The sequence below is a fragment of the Abramis brama genome (genome assembly GCF_963993115.1).
Source record: "Abramis brama genome assembly, chromosome: 14".
Classification (NCBI taxonomy): domain Eukaryota; kingdom Metazoa; phylum Chordata; class Actinopteri; order Cypriniformes; family Leuciscidae; genus Abramis; species Abramis brama.
This window is the reverse complement of record NC_139976.1, coordinates 467,717-492,716: the sequence shown is the minus strand read 5'-3', so window position 1 is coordinate 492,716 and position 25,000 is coordinate 467,717. Positions and strand designations below refer to the sequence as shown.

At 42.0% G+C, this 25,000-nt stretch overlaps 2 protein-coding genes across 6 annotated transcripts in view; both read right to left on the bottom strand.

Moving 5' to 3' along the window:
• Positions 1-1,533, bottom strand: part of ryr2a (ryanodine receptor 2a (cardiac)) — a 158,197-nt gene extending 156,664 nt beyond the window's left edge. For all 4 annotated transcript variants that reach the window (XM_084135241.1, XM_084135242.1, XM_084135243.1 and 1 more), the window contains exon 1: positions 1,421-1,533. In XM_084135241.1, the coding sequence (XP_083991367.1) occupies positions 1,421-1,465 (45 nt within the window). In that variant the 5' untranslated portion in view covers positions 1,466-1,533. The remainder of the gene's footprint in view (positions 1-1,420) is intronic.
• Positions 1,534-2,872: 1,339 nt separating this feature from the next.
• The window catches only part of mtr (5-methyltetrahydrofolate-homocysteine methyltransferase), a 39,233-nt gene continuing 17,105 nt past the window's right edge, over positions 2,873-25,000 (bottom strand). For both annotated transcript variants that reach the window (XM_084134328.1, XM_084134329.1), the window contains 19 exons: positions 21,169-21,354; positions 18,810-18,989; positions 18,122-18,238; positions 16,743-16,883; positions 15,464-15,553; positions 14,687-14,839; positions 13,370-13,471; positions 13,136-13,236; positions 12,890-12,957; positions 12,554-12,674; positions 11,891-11,972; positions 11,539-11,637; positions 11,306-11,381; positions 10,577-10,732; positions 10,313-10,497; positions 9,513-9,713; positions 7,103-7,295; positions 6,654-6,766; positions 2,873-4,319 (listed from right to left, as the gene is read on the bottom strand). In XM_084134328.1, the coding sequence (XP_083990454.1) occupies positions 4,233-4,319; positions 6,654-6,766; positions 7,103-7,295; positions 9,513-9,713; positions 10,313-10,497; positions 10,577-10,732; positions 11,306-11,381; positions 11,539-11,637; positions 11,891-11,972; positions 12,554-12,674; positions 12,890-12,957; positions 13,136-13,236; positions 13,370-13,471; positions 14,687-14,839; positions 15,464-15,553; positions 16,743-16,883; positions 18,122-18,238; positions 18,810-18,989; positions 21,169-21,354 (2,451 nt within the window). In that variant the 3' untranslated portion in view covers positions 2,873-4,232. The remainder of the gene's footprint in view (positions 4,320-6,653; positions 6,767-7,102; positions 7,296-9,512; positions 9,714-10,312; positions 10,498-10,576; positions 10,733-11,305; positions 11,382-11,538; positions 11,638-11,890; positions 11,973-12,553; positions 12,675-12,889; positions 12,958-13,135; positions 13,237-13,369; positions 13,472-14,686; positions 14,840-15,463; positions 15,554-16,742; positions 16,884-18,121; positions 18,239-18,809; positions 18,990-21,168; positions 21,355-25,000) is intronic.

Below are 25,000 nucleotides of genomic sequence, written 5' to 3'. Positions count from 1 at the left end.
TTCATCACTATTTATGTTTGTCTTTCTCCTGAAAAAAATATTTGGTTGATTTGACATGGAATGACCATATTTCAGATAAATGCTGTTCTGTTGAACTTTCTATTCATCAACGAATCCTGAATGTATGACAGTTTCCACAGAAATATGAAGCAGCACAACTGTTTTCAACACTGATAATAATCATAAATGTTTCTTGAGCATCAAATCATCATATCAGAGTGATTTCTGGAGGATCATGTGACACTGAAGACTGGAGTAATGATGATAAATTCAGCTTTGATCACAGGAATAAATGACACTTTACTGTATATTCACATAGAGAACAGATGATTTACATTATAATAATATTTCTCTTTTTTTACAGTATTTTTGATCATTTGTCAGCAGAAGAGACTCTTTCAGAAACATCTTACTGACCCCAAACTTTTGAACGGTAGTGTATGCATATATATATGTACATACATGATCATAAATATGTCACGATGCAAAAAATCTTAATCTTAAATCTTACTGATACTAAACCAGGTTTCCTGAGATGCATCTTCATCTTCTTCATCATCATACAGTGACCGGGGAGCGTTTAGCTCTGTCTGACCAGCGCTGCATTGAGCTGTTACAGGCGGCGAGGAATCAATGCCATTTTCAACATGTAATGCTTGGTAATGATTTTCTGCTGGTGTGTTTGTGCTGCACGATGAACACACTTCTCTCTCTTCATCAGGGCGAGTTTGTGCTGCTGCAACAACAACTAACAGATCGAATCCGGGAAGAACCGATGCGTGAGGTTCTAGACGAACAGAACCAAAGTCCAGCGCTGCACAACATCTGCACTGACGACACTGAGGAATGCAAAGAAGCCACAGGCGATACGACCTCGCCGTATTATTATTGATGATCCATATCAAACCAATGGAATAATAATGACTATGACAGACTTGATCAGTGCAGCTGTTTTCAACCTTTAACTTCACATTGTTTGCATCCTTGAATAATATGACACACTAGCACCTCACAATCAATACAACCCGCATCCAATCAATCATCCCCTCTCTGTGTTACTGTGCATGTCCTGGATCTGCTGGATCATCTGACTGTTAATGCACCACATTTCCCACACTGATCAATCACGACCTATCGATACGCACTGAACTGAATCAAGCCAATCTGCAGTATTTATGCAGCATGACATCAGAGTAAACAGTGTGTGTCTGCAGTGGAGGTGAACAGTGTCTTCATCAGGACTGCAGCTGACACACACACACACACACACACACACACACGCACTGCATAAGCGCTCAGTTTCCTCACACCCACGTTCAACAGATCAGGACGGATGCCGGTGACTCCCGCAGCATCAGCACCACTGCGGCGCGCGCGCACGCACACACACGCACACACACACACACTCGCGTGTACTCACGGTCCGCAAGAACTGGATCTCATCCTCGGCCTCTCCGTCCGTCATGGTTCGGCGCGGGTTCGGAGCCTCTCGCTGGACAGATGAAGCTCTCAGGCGCGCGACCGCGGCTCTGATGCGGGTGTAACGGGGTGTCTCCTGCCACGCTCTCATTGGACGGCTGGCATACTCAGAGGGCGGGGTTATGCAGATGAGCGAGCGGCAGGAGCAGGGCGCCCTCTGCTGGTGAACACAGGACCGCGCACACACCGGGCCGGCTGCAGAAACTGCTTAGTCTAGTCTTACAAGTTAGTCATTTCATTTTTTTCTTTAAGACTGGTCATAACGTTTTTAGGTCATTCACATAAAAGGTAAATTGGTCTAATTTGAATCCGAAAAGTGAGATTGATTAGGCCTAATTAACTGCTTGTTGGTCAGACTAGTTAAGACAAAGTCTTAATGTTTATGCAACTGGCCCCAGGACTTTCATACCTCAAAATGTTTTGAATTCTGTATGTAAACGAATATGTCCATGAATATTAAACGACAGAGTTCATCAGTATGGGGGGAAAAAAAATCAAGCTTTGGAAAATCTTAATTATGACCCAAAAACTCGAAAATATATCACACAAAGTCACAATTTCGACTTTTTATGTCATAATTATGACAGTATGATATTTTTTAAACGGCAAAATTATGGCCCAGCTAACGTTAACCATTTTTGTAATTAACAACGTTCTGGGATGGTTATTTATTTATTTTAATTTTATTTTATTCATTAATATTATGACACTGTCATAGTTTTGAGCTAAAAAAAAAAAAAAGAAAAGAAAGAAAAAAAGGCGAAATTATGGCCCAGCTAACAATTTTTGTAACAACGTTCTGTGAACGTTTTATTTTTACATTTTTATACATTAGGCTAATAGGCTATGTAAGATTTACAGATATTTACTGAGAAACTGATTTTACGTTAAGCGCCAAATAACATTGACTTAAATACGGCTTTTTAAAATATTAATCTTATTCACAGACATTAAAATGATTAACTTAGATAACAACATTAATATTTCGTTCATTTCTTACCACTGAATTAGCGGGACGTGCTTCCCTCTTTTGGTCAGCAAACAAAAACTTCTCGGTTAACTTCATGTTCTCTTCAATTAGACGTGTCAAATCTCTGAAATCACACGATACTCTCGTATATATTATTAATTATAAGCAATTATTCCATAAAGAGTGTCGATAAACTAATGTTAGTCAGTCAGCAAAACGAAATGACCGTTATGTTTAAATTACGCGAGTTTCGCGGCTTTCTGTGGAGGACAGAATAAGCGCGTTCTGGAGAAGCGCGCGCATTAAGAAAGTTACTAACAAACCACGTATTTATGATCTGTATGCTTTTCATACTACGCTTAACCTTGTTTTTATATTTTTAGCGATAAAATTGGATTATCCGAAAATTATAATGCGTTTTTTACTTATCTTATCCAGGTTTTAATAAACTGCAACAACAAAATGCACTGTGTTAATGAAAAATGACATTTCAGCATATGGTTATACAAATAAAACTTAAAATAACCTGCAGGGAACGATCAGGAAGGTCCTTATTTGGTTCCCAAAAAATAACCAAATGGGAACAGTGGAACACCTATACAACGCGAACATGTGAATGTTTTATAAATTATTGAAATGTTAACATTAAATCTCAAGAATCAGTGAATTAACACAAAGAGTGCATGTATGAAATATAAAGTGACACTCATGTTGTCTATTAGTGTTACAGCCTATCTTAACTGAGAACAAATGTGATATTATTATAATACATGATTATAATTCTTACAGGTTTTGACTGCAAGAAAACAACAAAAGCTGCAAAATCTGCTTCAGACTCATGAATCATTAATGGACAGAAGAAACTAAACTATTTAAATAGACCATTAACTCTTTCTAAACTCTAATAAAACACTCTAGTACTGGATAATATTACACATTAATATTTTAGGTGTCTTTAATTACTGTGCAGGTATTTTTTAAACATAATCAGTGCACTGTATCGAATGATTCATTTAAAAGTAAAATTCAATATTGGGATAATATTATTAGGATAGAAATATGAGTAAAGTGTTCATGTGAGAATGTGTGAACTAAACCTGATGATCTGAAACCCGAATGATCAATTAATAATCTCCTTAATGTAAATATAGATACACAATTACAATCATAGCAAACACAGAGTTTTGATTTATATGAAAATATAGAAGCACATCTTTCAACATTCGTCTTAACAAATTTTCACAATGTTTTTTTCAGGTGTGAATCAACAAACTGGAAAAAAAAAATATTTAAAACAAATTAAACACTGATCACGGTTAACGGTTCTTATGATCTAATATTACACTAAAACTAGGCATTTGCTCTTATGGACCTCGCATACACACACATTTGATCATAAAGTCAAACATAGAAAGTTAATACTGAATTTACAGTGTCTAAAAAAACGGATCCGTTTCTATGATGACATCAGAATCTAAAAGAAATAAGGATCTGCACGAGTCTTTAAGTTAAGATGGTGTTTCTTACCATTATTTTCTATAAATCTAATACAGAGTTTAATAAGAAATCAACCTATAAAACCCACAGGCCTAAAAATAAAGTGTTTGTTGTGGTTCCATTAAAAACAGAAGTGTAATTAAAAGCAGCGCTCTGACGGCTCCTCTGTAGTGTCAAGATAAAAATATGGTTTTTTTGGACTGAGACAAAAATCCCCAATCTGGGCCAAAACCATCGAAACCGAGCGGATGAAGGTCCATCACAGGAGAAGAGGGTTCTGGCGCTGTCAGTCGGTGTCGTAGCCCAGGACCGGCCCCAACCAGCGCTCCACCTCACACACCGTCATCTGCTTCCGGTGCGCGTAATCCTCCACCTGAGTGTGAGAGTGAAAGAGAGAGAGAGAGAGAGAGAGAGAGAGAGAGAGAGAGAGAGAGAGAGAGAGAGAGAGAGAGAGAGAGAGAGAGAGAGAGAGAGAGAGAGAGAGAGAGAGAGAGAGAGAGAGAGAGAGAGAGAGAGAGAGAGAGAGAGAGAGTGTGAGAGAGAGAGAGTGAGTGAGTGAGAGAGAGAGAGAGAGAGAGAGTGTGAGTGAGTGAGTGAGTGAGTGTGTGTGTGAGAGAGAGAGAGAGAGAGAGCGAGAGAGAGAGAGAGAGAGAGAGAGAGAGCCCTTACTACTGAGATTGTGATGATTGACAGCTTGGTAACCATAGCAACATTCTGGCGTCTCACATTTTTATCCAAAGTCACTTTAGACTCTTATTATATAATGCATTCTAAAAGTATTTTTAATGCATTATTTATGCTTTGCAACACACCTTATAATGCATTGTGCGATCTCATTAATAAGTTATAATAGATATTCGTTCTATTTATTGAACACCTTTAGAAAGTGTAATGCATTAAAACACAGGACAAACAACCCATTGCAGATGAACAAGGAATCTGAAAATATTATAATGCCTTTTAACTGTGGTTACAATTATTTATGAATAAGATACAATGCATTATAACGAACATTATGAACACATTATACATAAAGTCCCCCTGTGATGAAACAAAATAAAGCTTTTAATGTTGTGTATGTGTCTATGTGGTGTTTTTAATGTGCTTTAAGACAAACCATGTGTAAATTCATAAGTCGACTCCATTGCTGAGTATTTCCTCCTTAAAACTGCAGTGAACCAAAGACAGTCTCAAAAACACGCTTTGAAATCGCTGGTGTTTCTGACGTCACAAACTACCTTGTAACCAATCAGATCAACGTGTGATCGTCAACCAGTGGATCTCTGAGCTGAGTGAGTGAGCGGAGGCGGGGCTCATTTGCATATTCATAGAACCGCGCATACTAAATGAGGCAAGGGTGTCGAGTTACACTCAAGATATTTGAATGTAAGAAAAAACTTTTAAATATGTAATTTTGGTGATCAAAGATGAGTTTTAAGTGATACATTTATTAACTTGTGCTCTAAGCGATGCCGGGAGTCGTAACTTCGTGTTGACATTCGAATTGCTGTCAAACAAAACGGAGGCTAGTTAGACCCTCCCCCCTCCCCTCCCTTCCGGCATAAAGGAAAGTCAAAGTAGTCACAAACAAAGTTAAGTTTTACTGATACTTCATTCAATGTGTAATGTCGCCAAGTTAGATAAAGGGTTTTATATATTGCAGAACAGAATGCAGAAAAAGAGAAACATTGTCTAAAAATCGTTTCGCCACCTGAGGTTATAACTATAGCTCCCATACAAGGACGCAATAATAGCAAGATAACGTTAGCTTCGCGTTTCCCAGTGAGCATAAACAACGGCGGCATCGTAAACAAATTTAGTCAAAGTTGTCAACAGCCTATAAATGAACATTCAAATTCATAACAAACAGTGGATGAAAACAATCATTCACACAAATTGTCGCCCTACTGTGAATTTGCTTGATCATTTACAATAGAGATTGATCGCTAGCTGCTAGAAACAACGTTACATGTTGTATTCAAGTTAACGCTGACTGCATAGTTCTAGCTAATTACATCCTTGTGTTGGTTTGGCGAACATGAACGTCAGTTTAGAAAGAAAAACGCATTTACCGGTTCTGCAAAAACAGAGCAACTGAATGTCGGACTGGAAGCCCTTCTGCCGCCGGAGTTCTCGCCGCCTTTAAAAGGTTTTTCCGCTGTAAATTCGGTATTTCGTGAGTTCCTTATCCTTGTCCCTCTTCTTTGCAATTTGTTCATCGGAACGTCGTCTCTTTGGTCGTGTTTCGGCCATAATTCAAACTTCCCTCTTCATGCTTCTCTCTCCTCCACACCCCCTTCATGTGCACGCGCACTAACCCCCCAAACCCCGCCCTCAAATACCTCTTGTCGGTGATTGGCTGGAGCACTGTTTGCTGTGTTTCGTGGTGCGGGTGAGCCCAGTTTGTTTTTGTTGCTGTTTGTGGAGCCTGTGGTGTCTAGAGAGACCGCGTTTTTCTACAGTGTGTTCAGGGGACAGGCAGCGAGCGGATAGTGAGGAGATGTTTGCTGGATGTGACAAAAAATGTTTTGGCCTAAAAAACGTGTGGCATCGCTTAGAGCACCTTTAAGCAAAGTCTTACTAAAATAATTATAATTATTTAAATAAATAAAAAATTCAGGGAATATTTCACATGAACCTGCTGCAACAAACTCACCAGATGGTCCGTCATTCACAAACTATCTGATGTTAGCCGTGAGCTTCATACCTGCTCTTTAGTGATTTTTCCCACAGCGAAATAACAGGATTTGGGGTTGGAGAAGTACAGGCCGGACACGGACGCGGCAGGAGTCATGGCCAGAGACTCGGTCAGAGCGATCCCTGCGGGAACATGAAGACACACGTCTGGACAGGGTCTTTGCAGACTTCATAATCACAGGGACAAATGAAAGCAGCCGATGTGTGAGTGAGCCGTCTAAAGGACTGACCAATCACAACTCAGGCCACGTCTACATTCATCCGGATGCATTTGAAAACGGCGTTTTCACATTTATCCATTTTGGAGAGCGTTTTCAAAAAGGTTAGGTTTCATTGATAAAAACGGAGAGAAAAAGATGCGTTTTCAAATGAAACCGTCTCAGTGTGGACGAGGCCTGAGCACGCACACAGATGTGAGACAGACGGCCAATGGGAACGCAGCACTGATGCATCTCTGACCGGTTTTCTCCTGTATGTCGGCCAGTCTCCACATGGTGAGCTTCTCGGTGTGGTCGGGTTGGCTGGGATACCCTGCGGCCGGCCGGATGCCATCGTAGCGCAGTCGGTGGAGGTCAGAGGTCGACAGATCCTCCTCTCCGCTGTAACCCCACCAATCCCTGCGGACGCGAGCGTGCAGCTCCTCCGCGAACGCCTGCAGAGAAACACACGCTCAACGCTGGAACTGGAGATCGCCACAATAACGTCGTTTACTAGATGCTCTGTTTAAAAACATTTCATTCATTTGAAGCGAATTATTCAATGACTCGCTCATAAAAGCTGAGTTCGACTCGCACCTGATGACTTCACTCGCTTCATCACTGGATGAGTCCGCGTTTCAGATCTCTTGAATTAATGATTCAATGACTCACTCATAAAGACTTTAGTTGCACACACGCAATTGCGACTTTATAACACGCAATTCTGACTTTATAATACGCAATTCTGACTTTATAACACGCAATTCTGACTTTATAACTCGCAATTCTGACTTTATAACACGCAATTCTGACAATTCTGACTTTATAACTCACAATTCTGACTTTATAATACGCAATTCTGACTTTATAACTCGCAATTCTGACTTTATAACACGCAATTCTGACAATTCTGACTTTATAATACGCAATTCTGACTTTATAACTCGCAATTCTGACTTTATAACACGCAATTCTGACAATTCTGACTTTATAATACGCAATTCTGACTTTATAACACGCAATTCTAACAATTCTGACTTTATAACTCACAATTCTGACTTTATAATACGCAATTCTGACTTTATAACTCGCAATTCTGACTTTATAACACGCAATTCTGACAATTCTGACTTTATAACTCGCAATTCTGACTTTATAACACGCAATTCTGACAATTCTGACTTTATAACTCACAATTCTGACTTTATAATACGCAATTCTGACTTTATAACTCACAATTCTGACTTTATAACTCACAATTCTGACTTTATAATACGCAATTCTGACTTTATAACACGCAATTCTGACAATTCTGACTTTATAACTCACAATTCTGACTTTATAATACGCAATTCTGACTTTATAACACGCAATTCTGACAATTCTGACTTTATAACACGCAATTCTGACAATTCTGACTTTATAATACGCAATTCTGACTTTATAACTCACAATTCTGACTTTATAATACGCAATTCTGACTTTATAACACGCAATTCTGGCAATTCTGACTTTATAACACGCAATTCTGACAATTCTGACTTTATAACTCACAATTCTGACTTTATAACTCACAATTCTGACTTTATAACACGCAATTCTGACAATTCTGACTTTATAATACGCAATTCTGACTTTATAACTCGCAATTCTGACTTTATAACACGCAATTCTGACAATTCTGACTTTATAATACGCAATTCTGACTTTATAACTCGCAATTCTGACTTTATAACACGCAATTCTGACAATTCTGACTTTATAACTCGCAATTCTGACTTTATAACACGCAATTCTGACAATTCTGACTTTATAACTCGCAATTCTGACTTTATAACACGCAATTCTGACAATTCTGACTTTATAACACGCAATTCTGACAATTCTGACTTTATAATACGCAATTCTGACTTTATAACACGCAATTCTGACAATTCTGACTTTATAACTCGCAATTCTGACTTTATAACACGCAATTCTGACAATTCTGACTTTATAACTCACAATTCTGACTTTATAATACGCAATTCTGACTTTATAACTCGCAATTCTGACTTTATAACACGCAATTCTGACTTTATAACACGCAATTCTGACTTTATAACTCACAATTCTGACTTTATAATACGCAATTCTGACTTTATAACTCACAATTCTGACTTTATAATACGCAATTCTGACTTTATAACACGCAATTCTGACAATTCTGACTTTATAACTCACAATTCTGACTTTATAACACGCAATTCTGACAATTCTGACTTTATAACACGCAATTCTGACAATTCTGACTTTATAATACGCAATTCTGACTTTATAACTCACAATTCTGACTTTATAATACGCAATTCTGACTTTATAACACGCAATTCTGACAATTCTGACTTTATAACTCACAATTCTGACTTTATAATAGGCAATTCTGACTTTATAACTCGCAATTCTGACTTTATAATAGGCAATTCTGACTTTATAACTCACAATTCTGACTTTATAACACGCAATTGCGACTTTTTAAAATGTCAGAATTGTGAGAAAAAAAGTTGCAATTATCTTTTTTATTCTGTAGCAGAAACAGGCTTCCATAGATTTGTACCGTTTTAATGCAGAGAAATATAGAACTTGACTATCATCATGAGCATCATGAACACACTGTGATTTTGAATGTTTACCTCAGCGAGTCGGTCCGCCAGCGCTTTGACCATGATGCTGTTGTAATCGTCGTTCTGCTGCTCAAACGTCCGGCTGAGTTCTTCCGCTCCGAACACGGACACTGCGAACAGACCCACGTAATCCTGAACGCCGCTGCCGCGAGGAGCCACGAAATCCGACAGGCACAGGTACGGCTCCGAGCTCGCAGAGTCCTTCTCCGCCTGCGGGAGAACACGTGTGGAAAACATCAGGACTGGAACACGTGATGCGTGTAAGAGCAGAATGAGCTGTGATTGGTCTGTTTGATTAAGCGGCAGCCTTCCCCTCTCTCTCTCTCTCTCTCGAATCTGACACTGAAGAAACTCAAACTGCAGTTCATCCACTGGCCACTAGAGGCCGGCTGCAGAAGAGACTCAATCCCATAAACCCCCATGTTAAAATGCCCAACTTTACAGCAGAAAAACACACGTTTACAGTCTGGTGCTAAAAGTGGTTTTGGTCTATAAAGATAATGTTGCCCTTCATGACGACTGTGAGGGGGTGAATTTTTTTAAGCCTTAAAGTTCTGCATAATTAAGGGCGTGGCCACTTGAGTGACAGGTGGATTGCCGCTGATGTCACTAATAGCCATTTGTCTGTTAGCGTCACGTCACCTCAGCTAATCCGCCTCGCTGCACACTGTCGTTTATCCGGGAGTGACGCTGCCAAGATGGCGACGGCCGGCTCCGCCCACTTTGGGCTTCAAAAACGCTCTTCAGAAACACTACGGGTGATGTCACACACACTTCAATATTTTTTTTTATGTCTATGGTTTGATCACCTGCTGTCGGAGGCCATGGAAGGTGGCGACATGTGTCGTGACATCATCACCGTACAGGATGATGTCATCACCGTCGCTCTGAGCGCGCCAGAATCCCAGAATCCCCCGGGCCTGAAGACCTCCGCTGTCAATCAAGCGGTTCAGCAGCTTCACAGCGTCATCATGGACACGCCGAGCCTCCTCTCCTGAAACACACACATTAGAGAGGTCACCCACACTGACCTCTGACCTCCGTACGCTGACCCTGCAGCCAATCAGACGCACCCACGGTTTTGTCCTTGAATATTTTAGGGTATCCACGGTTGGGATATTTGCCCCTCAGCTGCCACACGTCAAAGAAGGGCTTCCAGTCGATGAAGTCCACCAGCTTACGCAGGTCATACGAGTCAAACACGCGTGTGCCCAAGAACTGCGGCCGCACTGAGAGAAAACACACACACTCCTGATATAACTAACACTATAGAGCAATTCTCTGTCATTTCTGAAACTGAGATACTTCACTCACTCACTCACACACTCACTCTTTCACTCTCTCACTCCCTCTCTCACACTCTTCTCACTCTCTCCCTTTTCACACTCTCTCTTACTCACTCTCCCTCACTCTCACTCTCACACTCTCTCCCTTTTCTCACTCTCACACTCTCTCCCTCACACACTCTCACACACTCTCACACACTCTCACACACTCTCACACACTCTCACACACTCTCACACACTCTCACACACTCTCACACACTCTCACACACTCTCACACACTCTCACACACTCTCACACACTCTCCCTCACTCTCTTTTACTCTCTCACTCTCTTTCCCTCACTCCCTCACTCCCTCACTCACTCTTTCACTCCCTCACACTCTTCTCACTCTTTCACTCTCTCACTCTCCCTCACTCTTTCACTCTCACTCCCTCACACTCTTCTCACTCACTCTCTCTCTCACTCCCACACTCTCACACTCTTTCACTCTCCCTAGACTCTAGGGTTTACACACACCTGGTCTGGTCTGCGAGAGCCAGTCTATGTGAAGGCCCTTCTCTCGCGCTCGACTCAGAGACAAGAAGCGTCTGTCCTGGAGGAAACAAACACACCATCACACTCACACTCACACACACACTTACACACACACTTCAGTCTGTGCACTGAAGCTTCTGTCACACAGAATAACTCCCTGTGTGTGTAAAAGCATAACTGGTATATGTGCATAACATGTCATGTGACCGTCAGACCTTCAGGGAGTCGTAGTGATCGTGTCGGATGTCTTCATACTCGTCTCGGAGCTCCTCAAAGTAATCCTCACGCACGGCTTCATCCAGCAGCTGAGAGCACTGCACAACCATCATCATATCATCATCACCATTTCGTATCATATCATCCTATCATCCTCAGAAGCAGCCCAACCAGTAGAAGCTTGCATTCTCATGAAGGTGAGCTGAACCTGTGCTCGGATATTTTTTATCAAATATGACTCCTCAAAAAAACAGTAGCCAGTTTTTAGAGCTTTTGAGAGAGAGAGAGAGAGAGAGAGAGAGAGAGAGAGAGAGAGAGAGAGAGAGAGAGAGAGAGAGAGATGTGTCTCACCACTACTACGCTGCGGGACGCGTCCAGCACATGAACGACGGGTGAGCTGTAGCGGGGGGCGATTCTCACCGCCGTGTGAGTCCTGTCAAAACACACACACACACACACACACACACACACACACACACACACACACACACAACAGAGGATTTTCTGTCAGTTCATCCACCGTAACCAGATGAATGCATTCAGTACTGTAAAAACCTGTTTTACTAAATGAACGAACATAATATTCTCTCAAAGAACTGACAGGATCATTTTTCAGAGCATCATCAGTGTAATTAACAGGAACATTTAGAAGCAATAACTCAATCTCACTCAAACATGATGATAATTCTGAGTGATGATGCAAATGAATCAGTGAATCAAAATGATTCATGATTCATGGAAAAGAGTCAATCTGAAGAACTGATGCATGTCTCTCATTTAAATAACAGTTGTTCAGTTTGACTCAGTGAATCAGTGAATCAGAATGAGACTGTGAACTGATTCATGGAAAAGAGTCAAGCTAAACAACTGCGTCTGCTACTGATATTTAAATAAGAGACTCCAATAAAGCATCTTCAGAAGAATCGTGACGAGTCTAATGACACGATGGCCACATAAAACTGCTTCCCTTCATCCCTGTAAACGCATGTAAACCTCTCGGGAACGGAGCCGTACTTGGACGTGGTCGCTCCCCCGATCAGCAGAGGAATCTTCAGGCCCAGACGCTCCATCTCTTTGGCCACATGAATCATTTCATCCAGAGACGGAGTGATGAGGCCAGAGAGGCCGATGACATCTACACACACAGAGAATCACGCGTGTGTGAACACACTCACTCAGAGAGGAGAATATGGAAGTAAAGTAATGCAAGCCCTAAAAATACAATGCATTAAAATACAATCACGGTTAATGCAATGCATATTTTTTTTAATTAGTACAATTCAACAAGCTTTTTTGTTTCAAAAACATTTATCATCGTTTTACTTCCACAGGAGAGCATCACACACACACCGGCTTTGTTTTGAATGGCCTCCCGCAGGATTCTGTCACAGGGAATCATCACTCCCAGATCAATGACCCTAAGGACACACACACACACACACACACACACACACAGCGTCGGGTTAGAATGACTGATGGCAGCGTTTACTCGTCTGACTTCAAACATCTGCTACAACTGAACGGCCACTAAATACAAACCATACGCCAGGAGCAGTGCTTAAACACACACACACACACACACACACACACACTCACCTGAAGTTGTTGCATCCCAGCACAACTCCCACAATGTTCTTGCCGATATCATGAACGTCTCCCTTCACCGTGGCCAACAGAACCGTCCCCTGATACGGGTCCTGCAGAGCCAGCACACACACACACACACACACACACACACACACACACACACACACAGAGTAACTGTCCCATCATGCTCTCTGAGAATCAGATCTGTGATCTGATCAGCTTGTTCTTCATCATCACACTCACCGCGTCTTCATCAGATCCCGACATCATCTCCTGTCTCTCCTTCTCCATGAAGGGAATCAGATGCCCGACCGCTTTCTTCATCACACGCGCCGATTTGATCACCTGATGACACACACACACACACACACACACACACACACACACACACACACACACACACACACACACACACACACACACACACACACACACACACACACACACACACACACACACACACACACACACACACACACACACACACACACACACACACACACACACACACACACACACACACACACACACACACACACACACACACACACACACCGGACCTGTGAAGGACTCCACTACTGTCTCTGACTCTCACTCTCTTTCCTCTATATCATAAAACAACTATTTATGAATCCACATTTTTTCAAAGTAAAGAACATTTCAATAATCTAAAGAATTGTTGTCCACTATAGAGAACCTTTAGTTGCTCTTTAGAAGATGTTAAAGCTTCTTCATGAAGCTTTATTTTTAATCAGCTGTAATAAAAAAGTTTTTGTAATAAAACTTATTTTTATTTAGTTTTTTCTCTCTCTACAGGTGTGTGAGGGTGTGTGTCTAAGAGTGTGTAGTCATGCATTCGTTTGCTAGGCTTGGTAAATGTTTTTATATATGAAGGCAAAAATGCATCAATATGTATTGTGGATAGTTCACCTAAAATAAAAATTACTGTGTGAGAAAAAATTAAAGTTTTCAGAGTTTTAGGGTCAGTACTACATTAAACTACTAAATAATGTTAAATATAATGTATAATAACCCAATAGGGGAATATTATATGCCAAATGTCTGATGTTACCAGTAAAAAGTGTCCTACATTATTTTAAATATATTTAGTCAGTGACAGAGATCATCTAAAATAATTCAGTATTTTCAGCTTCAGAATCATGAATATTGTTATTCTGGCGTCTCTATTGTCCTGTATTGGGTTTCCAGCACCAAGTCCAAGAATATTCATTTACACACACAATGTAAAACTAAATCTAGCATTTTAATCAACAGAACATTTTTTGTTAACCTTTTATCATGTCTTGGAGTATCGCAATAATATCGTATCGTGACATGAGGGAAACGTTACACCCCATATGTATGTTTTGATTATAAACTGTGAAGCACTTTGGGCAACAATGTTGCTATTAAATGTGCTGTATAAATAAAAGTTGGAGAAGTTGCTTCACGTCTTCAGCTTCTCTGCTGATGTAAGCGAGCTTATCAATATGAATTGATACCATCATCATCATCATCATCATCATCAGCGTTTCGTTGAGGTGTGTGTGTCTCCGGTACCTGTGGTAAGAACATCTTCCCGGCCCCGAACAGATCTCCGACCGTCTTCATGCCGTTCATGAGCGGCCCCTCGATCACATGCAGCGGCCGGGGATACCGGTCCGAGTGAAGACGCGCCTCCTCAGTGTCCTCCACCACATGCTTCTCTATTCCCTGAGAACACACACACACACACACACACACACACACACACACACACAGCTTCATTATGTCCGGTCCATAGACTGTAAAAACATACGGGTGTTTTTGAAGCCCAAAGTGGGCGGAGCCGGCCGTCGCCATCTTGGCAGCGTCACTCCCGGATAAACGACAATGTGCGGTGAGGCGGATTAGCTGAGGTGACGTGACGCTAACAGACAGCAGACAAACGGCTAGTAGTGACATCAGCGACAATCCACCTGTCACTCAAGTGGCCACGCCCTTAATTATGCACAATGTTAAGGCTTAATAATATTTAAACGGATGAGTTATAAAAAAAATCACCCCCTCACAGTCGTCATATAGGGCACAATTAGCACCAGACTGTAAACGTGTTTTTCTGCTGTAAAGTTGGGCATTTTAACATGCGTGTCTATGGGATTGAGTCTCTTCTGCAGCCGGCCTCTAGTGGCCAGTGGATGAACTGCAGTTTGAGTCTCTTCAGTGTCGGATACTAGAGAGAGAGAGAGGGGAAGGTTGCTGCTTAGTCTGGTCTCTCTATCCTCTGATTGTGTGTTATGCGCAGTGAAAGGAAGTGTGTGTGTGTGTGTGTGTGTGTGTGTGTGTGTGTGTACTGACCTTGATGAGTGCGTACTCCAGCCGCTCCTCCACGCTGCTCCTCCTCCACTCATCCGTCTGAACAACCTTCTTTCCTCCTTTAGCGTTATTCTACACACAGCAGAACACAACAACATGAGGAACGCAGACTGACACTTCAGTCCACAACAGTTCATGATCTCACAGACGATCTTTTAAATAAACGATACAGGCTTGATCATAAAGGTATTCTTTTTGTAACTCCTCCCACTCTACAAATTAGTGCTCTGACTGCAGTGATGAAAAGAAATAATGACATCTTTGGCAACTGGAGAAATGCAGCAGAGCACCGGAGACGACTCGGGCCTTCGGTCCACAGTGAGCCGGCTCTGAAACAGCACTACTGTGGCACTGACCACACCAAACGTACAGTAGTGGCCCAAAGTGATGAAAGTGCAAAGGCTTTTGTTTTGTTTTTTTGATTTTAATGACCTTACGAGTCAAAAATATATATATTTTTAGAAAAACAAAAAAGCTCCAGGAAAAAGAATACAATGACAACAACATAATCAGTGTGAATTCAATCTCAGTGTGTCATCGCAAATAAAACAACTGACTCAAAGCACTACTATACAATATGCTTACAAAATTAGCTTTTTTACATTTTTAATAATCTTTGTATAAAGGGTGCAGATGTCAGTTGTCCTAGGCTGCTCAACGCTTCAGGCCAATACTGTGAGGCAGTTTTAACTGATCTTCAAACCATGCGGTAAAAGCCACTTTCATGAGGATTACAAGCTTCCCTCCAACTGTAAATGAGGAGACATACTATAATCAATAGAAATGATTCCGTAGCACTTTTTAATTTATTTTACTTTTTAAAATAAATGTAAGTATTGAAATAAATGTGTCAGTGTCTTAATTAGGTGATTTTATTCTAATTACATTGGTGTCATGCTGCTGTGACCTCACCCTTGCAGGCTCACTATTGGCTGATTCAGAGGTTGAGGACGGCCATTTTGAGTTGACATCATTGTAGTGATTAGTTTGCAGCACTTCAGAATCAGTCTCAGACTTTACTGTTGCTTTTAGTTTATTTATAAAAGTCTCCTATTCTAAGAAAAGTTCTACTTTTTACTAAGAATTTTTTGACACTTAAAACAAAGCTTAGGACTATTCTTAAGAGCCTTTCTGAGAAGTTTTATACACACGGGCCCTGGGTCTTTTTTGTTCAGAGACGCAGGTGACGGGTTCTGGTTCTGAGCGGATGGTTCTGGTTTAGAACAGATGGTACCGGTCTCGGGTTCTGGTTCTACAGTACCTGAGCGTACAGCAGGAGCTTCTCTGTGGCGTCTGGGTCTCGGTTCCAGATGATGTTCTCACAGAGCAGCAGGAGCTCTTTATCGATGTCGTCATACACCGGCAGATTACCAGCGTTCACAATCCCCATGTCCATGCCATCCTGCACACACACACACACACACACACACACACATTTACTGTTGCTCATGTGTTTGTACAAGGATAAACCTTCTTTATCCACTAAATATCATGATCCCAGTTTCACGACTGCAGTTCTAGGACACTAGTGTGTTTGTATGTATAACAGTTTTAACTGTAAACCACTGAGCTGAGCTGAGACGAGACTGAGACTGAGCTGGACTGAGACTGAGCCTGAGCTGAGACTGAGATGAGACTGAGCTGAGCTGAGACGAGACTGAGATGAGACTGAGCCTGAGACTGAGCCTGAGCTGAGACTGAGCTGAGACTGAGATGAGACTGAGATGAGACTGAGATGAGACTGAGATGAGACTGAGATGAGACTGAGCTGAGACTGAGATGAGACTGAGCCTGAGCCGCGACTGAGCTGGACTGAGATGAGACTGAGATGCGACTGAGCTGCGACTGAGCTGAGACTGAGCTGAGATTGAGCTGAGACTGAGACTGAGACTGAGACTGAGCTGAGACGAGACTGAGACGAGACTGAGCTGGACTGAGACTGAGCCGCGACTGAGATGAGACTGAGATGAGACTGAGCTGAGACTGAGCTGAGACTGAGATGAGACTGAGATGAGACTGAGATGAGACTGAGACTGAGACGAGACTGAGACTGAGACGAGACGAGATTGAGCTGAGACTGAGACTGAGACTGAGCTGAGACTGAGCTGAGACGAGACTGAGCTGAGCTGAGACGAGACTGAGGTGAGCTGAGACTGAGCTGAGACGAGATTGAGCTGAGACTGAGACGAGACGAAATTGAGCTGAGACTGAGCTGAGACGAGACTGAGGTGAGCTGAGACGAGACTGAGGTGAGACTGAGCTGCGACTGAGCTGAGACGAGACGAGACGAGACGAGACGAGACGAGACGAGACGAGACGAGATTGAGCTGAGACTGAGACTGAGCTGAGACTGAGCTGAGACGAGACTGAGGTGAGCTGAGAAGAGACTGAGGTGAGACTGAGCTGCGACTGAGCTGAGACTGAGACTGAGCTGAGACGAGACTGAGGTGAGCTGAGACGAGACTGAGGTGAGACTGAGCTGCGACTGAGCTGAGACGAGACGAGACGAGACGAGACGAGACGAGACGAGACGAGACGAGACGAGACGAGACGAGATTGAGCTGAGACTGAGACTGAGACTGAGACTGAGACGAGACTAGACTGAGACTGAGCTGGACTGAGACTGCGACTGCGACTGACCTTGATGGCGTGGTAGAGAAACACTCCATGCATGGCTTCCCTGATGACCTCCATCCCTCTGAAGGAGAACGAGAGGTTGGAGAGGCCACCGCTGATCCTGGCGCCCGGCAGACTCTCCTACACACACACACACACACACACACACACACACACACACACACATTTAACAATTCAAGTCCACTTAAAATAAATGATTTACAGGGACATAAATATTATAGATGCAGTCAAATACATGTAGAGAATCATGGACCAGTGGCATAAACCTACCCATCACACACACACAAACACAAACACACTAACCTGACCCCTAAACCTACCCATCACACACACACAAACACACTAACCTGACCCCTAAACCTAACCATCACACACACACACACACACACACACACAAACACACTAACCTGACCCCTAAACCTACCCATCACACATTGAGTGTGAGACAGACCTTGATGCTCTGTCTGTGTGGGTGTGTGTGTGTGTGTGTGTGTGTGTCTCTGTGTGTGTGTGTGCGTGTGTGTGTGTGCGTGTGTGTGTGTGTGTGTGTGTGTATGCGCGTGTGAGTGTGAGCGCGTGTGAATCTCAGTGTGTGTGAGTGTGTGTGTGTGTGTGTGTGTGTGTGTGTGTGTGTGTGTGTGTGTGTGTGTGTGTGTGTGTGTGTGTGTGTGTGTGTGTGTGTGTATCAGACCTTGATGCTGCGTGTGGCCTTGATGAAGTTGACGGCGTACATGCAGTGCTCCTCCATGCCGGTGCCGATGGTCAGTATGTTCGGGTCAAAGATGATGTCATTGGGGTTGAAGCCCGCCTCACTGATCAGGAGCTGATAGGCTCTCGCGCAGATCCGCACCTTCTGATCCGTTTCAGTCGCCTGGACACACACACACACACACATACACACACACACACACACACACACACACACAGAGATAGATGCACTTTTATGATGGACAGATCAACTTTTATGATGGACAGATGCACTTTTATGATGGACAGATGCACTTTTATGAACTTCAAACAGAGACGGCCTTTCACTGCCATTATAAAGCTTGGAAACTCTGATTGTTCGTCTGAAAGAAGAATGTCATATACACAGGGGCGGACTTTACCATTAGGCAAAGGTCGGCAATTGCCTTGGGCCCCAAGCTACCTAGGGGCCCCCAAAATGCCCCATTAACTTATGCTTAAGGTTTTTTTTTAATTATTTTTTTTTTTATTAATTTTCGCAAATTATATTTCTAAATCTCCATTTGCGAAAAATGGCATCAAATCATTAGTCGCAGAAAGGAGGGGGCCCCCACCTCACTACATTGGACTATTCCATTATCTCACGCATCTGCGAAAGTGACAAGGCTGTATTGCGACAAAAAACTGACAGAGAAAAAGAAGTGATTGACAGAGTGTACAGAGTAGTAAAAATGAAGCGAAGCTACCCAAGCGGTGCTGAAAAAAGGAGGAAAAATTGCCGAATAAGGTAACAAACTTTTTTGTGATGCCCGCTGACAATGACAACAACGCTAACGATACAGGAAATACACAAACAGAGCAAGATGAGTCTAAACGTGAAAATGAAAAGTTTCGAAGTTACCCAAGCTTCTCAAATAAAAGAAAAAAAGACTCGGATACTGTAAGTATTTGGGAAAGCTGCCATAGATGACAAACTTTTTTATGGCTAGGAACAACAAACGTCCAACGCACAGAAAAATCGTGAAGCAAAGAGGACATGGAGACCGACAGACAAAACAGAGCAGTTTAAATTACTTATGATATGAAAAATCTCAGCTCTCAGATTCTGTCAATTCTATTACGAAATTCAAACAATAAATAGGCTACCGTTTGGAGCTTGTAATGTGACGTGACCGATCCCTAGAGGCATGTGAACTGATCATCTTCGGTAATAACTTACCAAAATGTATAGGCCTATTCCTTATTCATAATATCGACCAATCAGTGTTTTTCAACCGCGGAAAGAGGTAAAACAGCTGGAGAACAATCGTCACATAACATTTAGCCTAACGTTACCTCAGGAAAGCCATTTAATTACCATAATATAGGCTATAGCATGTTAGTTGACTAAAAAAATAAGATATAGAGTATTTAGCTAAATATGTGTACTATATTATTTATTTAGTATAGGCTATTGTTTACTTATAATTTAATTATAATAAAAACGCATTGTTTAATTTTAGTTATTTTTAACCTTAAATAATACCAGCTGATATGGCTCTCTGTATGTTCACAGCATTATGTGTTTGTTTTTTTCTTGAGAAAAATTAACGCCCATCTTGTGTACCTAATATGTATCCAAATGAGTCAATATTGAATCAAATCACAAGAATTGAATCGAAATGGTGAAATTTGTCAAGCAAAAAAAAAACAAAAAAAAACAGAGCTTACCAGAAATTGTACCATGTAAACATTGTAACGTTTCTGTTTAGGAGTGAATAAGTGTATGCAAGGTTTAAAAGGGAAGTTTTATTTCTCCTCTCCAACCTTTACCTGCCTATTCACCATTCAGTCTGTAAAAAAAAGATTTCGCTCTCTTTTAAAGGTGCAGTGTGTGATTTTTAGACGTCACAATATGTCGATCTTCATAGAAGGGGGTTCCCGCGGTTATGTAGATATAAATGACTAATTCTAAGGTAATAAGAAAATAACGGTTCATTAAGTACAGTGCTTTATACACCACTGAAAACATAGTTATGGATCTTATATTGCATTTCTGTCAATAGATCCTCAGAAATATGACACATTGCACCTTTAAAGATCGGATGGGGGTCCCATACATACCTTCACCTTGGGCCCCCAATTTGCTAAATCCGCCACTGCATATACACTAGGATGGCTTGAGGGTGAGTAAATCATGGGCTGATTTTCCTTTTTGGGTGAACTATCCCTTTAAAGAACTAGTTCACTCAGACTTTCTTTTTTGTGGAAAACACAAAGGAAGAAAGTCAATGGGGTCCAAAATTGTTCGGTTCCCAACATTCATCAAAATTGGAATCAACACTAATTAAACCAACTCAAACAGTAATCTGCCAGTAACACACCTGTCCTTCCTCATCGAAGGCCATGACGACCACCGCGGCGCCGTAGCGCCGGACCTGACGAGCTCGCCGCAGGAACTCCTCCTCGCCCTCCTTCAGGCTGATGCTGTTCACGATGCCTTTGCCCTGACAGCACTTCAGACCCGCCTCGATCACAGCGAAGTTCGACGAGTCGATGCACAGCGGCACCTGCAGCAGAGGTCAGAGGTCATCAGAGGTCAGCAGGGGTCACCGGTTCAGTTTTACTACATTTTACCAGCTCCTCAAAATTATCACATTTTCAGGAACACGACTCACGTTTTTACATCGTATGAAATATGCAGCGACTCATATTATGTAATTAACAGAGGTGGGCTGTCAGGGCCATCAGGGCCTTCTCTGCTGGCCCTGTCAAAATCTAAAATATATATTATTTTTATTTTTTATTTTTGTGAGGCTGAGATTAATTTTCCATATGGCCCTGTTAAAACCTAATTTTTTTTTTTTTTTTACGATTATATTTCCAGAAAGAATGTGGTTATTTTTTGTAAGGCTGAGCTGGATTCTCCAAATGTCATCTAAAGGCATCACAGCTCCGTGGACCAGCACTAGTAGTATAGCTAGCCTTCCGTTGAAACTGACATTTTCCATTTGATGATAACTTTGACTGACGTGTATCATTAGCCAATCAAATTTGATGTTCAGTGACAAAACGCCCCAGGGGGCCAGCGATGTGTAGGCGCTAGCCCCCGATGATGTCATCAACCGTTTGAAATTTTGGCGGGTTGTGAGGGATGTCAGTGAACTGAGTTATGGCCGTTGCCTTTATACCTCTTATCGATTCTGTTTTCGATCTCCTTCGTGTGCCTTTTTCAAGGCGTTCGTTTGGAGAGAAGAAAGATATTATTACAAAAGGAAGATTCACACCTAAGCTGGATGGGCTGACCAAGGCCGGAAAAGGTTTTGTGCGGCACTTCACTGAGGGTAACTACGACCGTTATGACTGGCTAACAGCTAGCACTGAGCGGAACAAGTTATTTTGCTGGCCGTGTTTGCTTTTTAATACCTGTGCGGGAACATGGAACAGCACGGGTTTTAACAGCCTTAATAGCTTCACCAAGGCAGCTATCAAACACCAGGCATCCGAGCGTCACCTCACAGCAGTGGTACATTTAAAGACCTTTGGTGAGTCCAGGGTGGATTTGCAGCTGGATGACCAGCGGAGACGAGAGACAAGCCTGCACAATGAGAGAGTGAAGAAAAACCGGGACATACTGAAGCATCTCATTGATTGTGTCATATTTTTGGGACAGCAAGAATTGTCTTTCAGGGGACATGACGAGGGGAATGAGTCGATGAATCGAGGTAATTACTTGGAGTTATTGTCTCTGCTATCAGAATACGATCCTGACTTGCGACACCACCTTGCCACGGCCACCGTTTTTATGGGAACATCGGGGAAAATTCAGAACGATCTCATAAATGCTGTTGCTGAGGTGCTAAATGATTCCATCAAAAAAGAGATTACCAACACCAAGTTTGTCGCAGTTATGGTGGATGAGACCACCGATTGCAGCAACGCTGCACAGCTGTCATTTGTACTCCGGTATGTTACTGACATCGGAGTAAAAGAAAGATTTTTAAAGTTTGAGGATGTCACAGGAAAAAAACGAGCTCACGATCTAGCAGCTTCAGTATTTGAAGTGTTGGGCAGCTACGAATGCACAACAAAGTTAGTGGCACAGTGTTATGACGGAGCCGCTGTAATGGCATCCGGACTGAATGGGGTACAGGCGCGCGTAAAAGAAGACATTCCTCAGGCTCTTTTTGTGCACTGTTACGCACACACATTAAATCTTGTGATGTCTCAGGGAGCATCAAAAATCAAGGATTGCAAGATTTTTTTTGCGAATCTGGGAGGATTGTCTGCATTTTTTACACGTTCTCCCAAGCGCACAAAACTGCTGGATGAGTTTTGCGAGAGGCGGCTGCCGCGGGTCTCTCAGGTGAGATGGAACTTTAACTCCAGGTTGGTGGGCACGGTCCATGACAAAAGAGCTGAGCTGGTCATGCTTTTCCAGCACATCCTCGATCACGCGGAGGATTTTGACCGTGAAACTGTACATTGTGCATCAGGACACTTGTCACAATTGAAAAGCTTTGACTTCTGTTTTTTTCTTTTTTCTTTCATCGACATTTTTGACTTTGCTGATGTGCTCTTCGGAATACTGCAAAATAAGAGCTTAGATGTGCAATTCAGTCTGTCCAGAATTGCAGATTTTTGCCTGATTCTTGAAGATGAGCGTGGAAAATTTGATGGCATCTATGAGAGGACAGCGGAGGCCGCGGGACAGCCGAGCGCAGGCAGAGGCCGAACAGACGTGCGCGCGCACTACAGACAGCTACACACAGCACTAATCGACAGCATCATCACACAAATCAACAATCGATTTGAGGATCACAAGCGACTACTGTTTGTTGCATTGCTGGATGCACAGCTGTTTGCAAAGTTCAAGCAGACATTTCCTGAAGCAGAGCTCAGGAGCCTGGATGAGAGCTATGGCGCACAGTTTGACCTGGGCAGACTCAGAGCTGAGCTCAAAGTGATGTACAGCATGACAAACTTTCAGGGAAAGAGTCCAAGTGACCTACTGACATTTCTGAGGAGCACGGGGCTTGCAGTCTGCATGTCACAGCTGTATGCCCTCACCTGCTTGATCGTGACCATACCAGTGTCCACCGCATCAGTTGAGCGATCTTTCTCAGCTCTCAAGCGCATCAAAACGTATTCACGGAATACAACCGGACAAACACGACTCTCTGCACTAGCATCTATTGCCATTGAGAAGGAGCTGCTCATTCATCTTAAGCAGGATGCGCAACTGCACGATGAGGTCATTGAACGTTTCATCAGAAAGGATCGGAGGATGGATTTCATTTATAAGTAGGCCCAGGCCTAATGGGTGAGTGTCTCACTGTTTAGGAGAGATACAGTTATTGTGGTATTTTATACAGCATTTTTGTTATAGTTTTAACCGATTGGTATTGCTGGAGTTTGGGCTGTAGATGGTGATGCTGTGTTGATGTGCCTTAGTACTCTTCAGTACCAAGAAAAAATCATTGTGTGTGCAAGCACACTTGTCAATAAAGAAATTTTTTATTCTGATTCTGATTCTATATACCTGTTATAATACAGTGCGAGGTGTGCGTGAAGAGGCGAACCAACACTGAGTGGGGGCCCCAGGCAAAATTAATCAATGAGGCCCATATATATATATGTGTGTGTGTGTGTGTGTGTGTGTTTGTTTGTGTGTATGTATGTTTTATATATAATATACGTTTTTTTTTTTGTTAATATATCTTCATTACCTAGAGATATTATTATACAAAATTCAAAAAGTCAAAACACTAACAGAACATAAGTTGTTTAATTTTTACATTAAATGTGCTTATTTTTTTAATTAACGAAATGTCAATCTTCATCTTCATAAAAGAAGATACAATAGAATAATACAACAATCTTCAAGATACAGTAAATCTTCAAATGTGTAACAGATTGTCACCTTAAATCGTTTTTATTTGGACATATCAAGGTTTGTTGACTAGTTGATCAGTGTTCCCGGTCAAAATTATGGAGTAGCCTATTTTAAGTTGTTTCCACTGTTTATAGGAAAATGCAAGTAATCGCATCGGCGCCTCCAAGGCGCAGTTCGCGCGATCCACTCTCCGCACAAACACGAAATGTTCTGATCTGCTTTTGCCTTTTATGTTTTATTTATTATACTTAAAATAAATGTGTATATTCGTTTATTTATTTATTTTATTTTAAAATAAAATGTATGACTTTTGGAAGTGC